A 1,764-nucleotide genomic window follows, 5' to 3' on the forward strand; every position below is an offset into this window, starting at 1 on the left:
TGTAATTCAGTGCAACCAAATTTTCTCCTTGCGGAATAATAACATGATAACAATCACCAATAACGAGTTGGACCAGAGCTAATAAAGGTTACCAGTGTGCACAGGGAAAAAATATCAAATGTGCACTGAAGCAAATATTACAAATATCATCCAGTAACTATGTTGATAGATTTCATCTCACGAAAAGCCAGAATGACACCACATATTAGCCTTTGTGTGTTCAAGGCACAAGGCACAAGCTTAAATAGAACCAAACCAAATAACCAAAGGGGACCTAATCACCTAAATACAACCAGCAGTTGTTCCAATGAGCATCCTATAACTAAAATAACATTGAACACAGTTTCCAAATCGAATAGGTACAAACGGTTCAACTTGATATTACTCATTACCATAACTGTCAAGATTTACAGCAAAATCATGAAATTTAAAAAGTTCAGCCTTGATGGTGTAGCATAACTAACTATTCCTCCTAAATAACATGCACTTGTAACATACACAACACCCAAAGCCAACATGCTACAGCCTACTCGACCTTTCCCTTCCCCTTGGCTTCATCATCACTCACTTGAGAGGATGCTGTTGTTGGCTGGTTGAAACTCGCTTTCGCGTTCGCCAGGAAGGCAGGATCCGGCTGTGGCTCCTGGTGTGGAGTCTCCTTCATCGCCGTGAATATGTAAAATCCGATCACCAGATTAACTGATATCACCGCCAGAAACCCGCTGGCGAGTGTCTGTGCCGAGGATGACATCTGACTCACACCTGAAAAACAAGGAAAAAAAATTATGTACTCAATCTGAAGTTTCTGAACATATAGTAGATGGAATACAGTAATGAGAACAGGAACAGCAGCCGAACCTACCTGGGAACACCTGGTAGTAGAACCCATACATGATCGCGACGGGGGCCATCCACATCAACATGGATGTGACGGCGAACTTTGTGATCACTCCTGACATTGCTCGCTCTTCCTGATTGATGGGGATGCTGAAATCAACGTACAGATATCCGCAGTTCCGTCAGAGCGCAGCAAACAGAGGAGTAAACTGCTTTTAGCGCACGCACGCGCGCACACATAAAGCAAGCAAGCAAGCAACTCATGGGTGAAGTGTGTGGATGGATCGGAGCGTACATCTCAGCCAGAAAGATTTGGAGTAGATCATTCGCGGCAAAGAAGGGATCTCGCGAATCAGGCTGAGGCTGGAGGATTTCTTACCAGTGAAGACGAAGTCAGTTCAGATTCCCGATTGGGTCTCCGCTCAACGCTGGTCCAGTAGAGGTGAGGGCAGCGACAACGGCTAGGATCCCGGAAGAACTCCTCCCGGGGCGAGTAGAGTGTGCTCGGTGGCCGGAGGATGGAGGAGATTCGACGCCGGGAGACGGAGGATGAAGCGACGAGAGGAGAGGAGAGGAGCCGTCGATTGGATGGGAATCTGTCTGGTTTCTGCCTGCCACGAGGGGACAGCAGACTGACCACAACAGTGGGCCAGAAGTTTATTCATGGGAGGTTGCAATCTGGGCCGTCTGATCGGCTTGCCGTTGGACGGCTTTCTCAGGCAACCGTGACAGTTTGCACTCAAGAAAAAAAAAATATAATAATAATAATAGTAGTAGGTGACATGCGCGACAAAGCGCTTGAACCACGCCCTGGGAGCTTGACGGAGTCCGTAGAGCAACCGTGTCGTGTTAGGAGATAGACGTCGTTCGGCCGAGCTCGATCGACGAACCTGGTCGGTTGCTGACTCACGCAAGTTGCCGTGCATG

The 1,764-nt window shown here is 47.6% G+C and overlaps 1 protein-coding gene across 1 annotated transcript; it reads right to left on the reverse strand.

Annotated features, from left to right (window-relative positions):
- On the reverse strand, positions 300 to 1,491 carry LOC8083210. Its single transcript, XM_002438808.2, has 3 exons — positions 1,217 to 1,491; positions 863 to 987; positions 300 to 762 (listed from the first exon to the last, which is right to left on the reverse strand). The coding sequence occupies exons 2-3, from the start codon at positions 957 to 959 to the stop codon at positions 527 to 529; spliced, it is 333 nt and encodes a 110-aa protein (XP_002438853.1). The 5' UTR covers positions 960 to 987; positions 1,217 to 1,491; the 3' UTR covers positions 300 to 526.

This window comes from Sorghum bicolor, chromosome 10 (genome assembly GCF_000003195.3).
Source record: "Sorghum bicolor cultivar BTx623 chromosome 10, Sorghum_bicolor_NCBIv3, whole genome shotgun sequence".
NCBI classification, from domain to species: Eukaryota; Viridiplantae; Streptophyta; class Magnoliopsida; order Poales; family Poaceae; genus Sorghum; species Sorghum bicolor.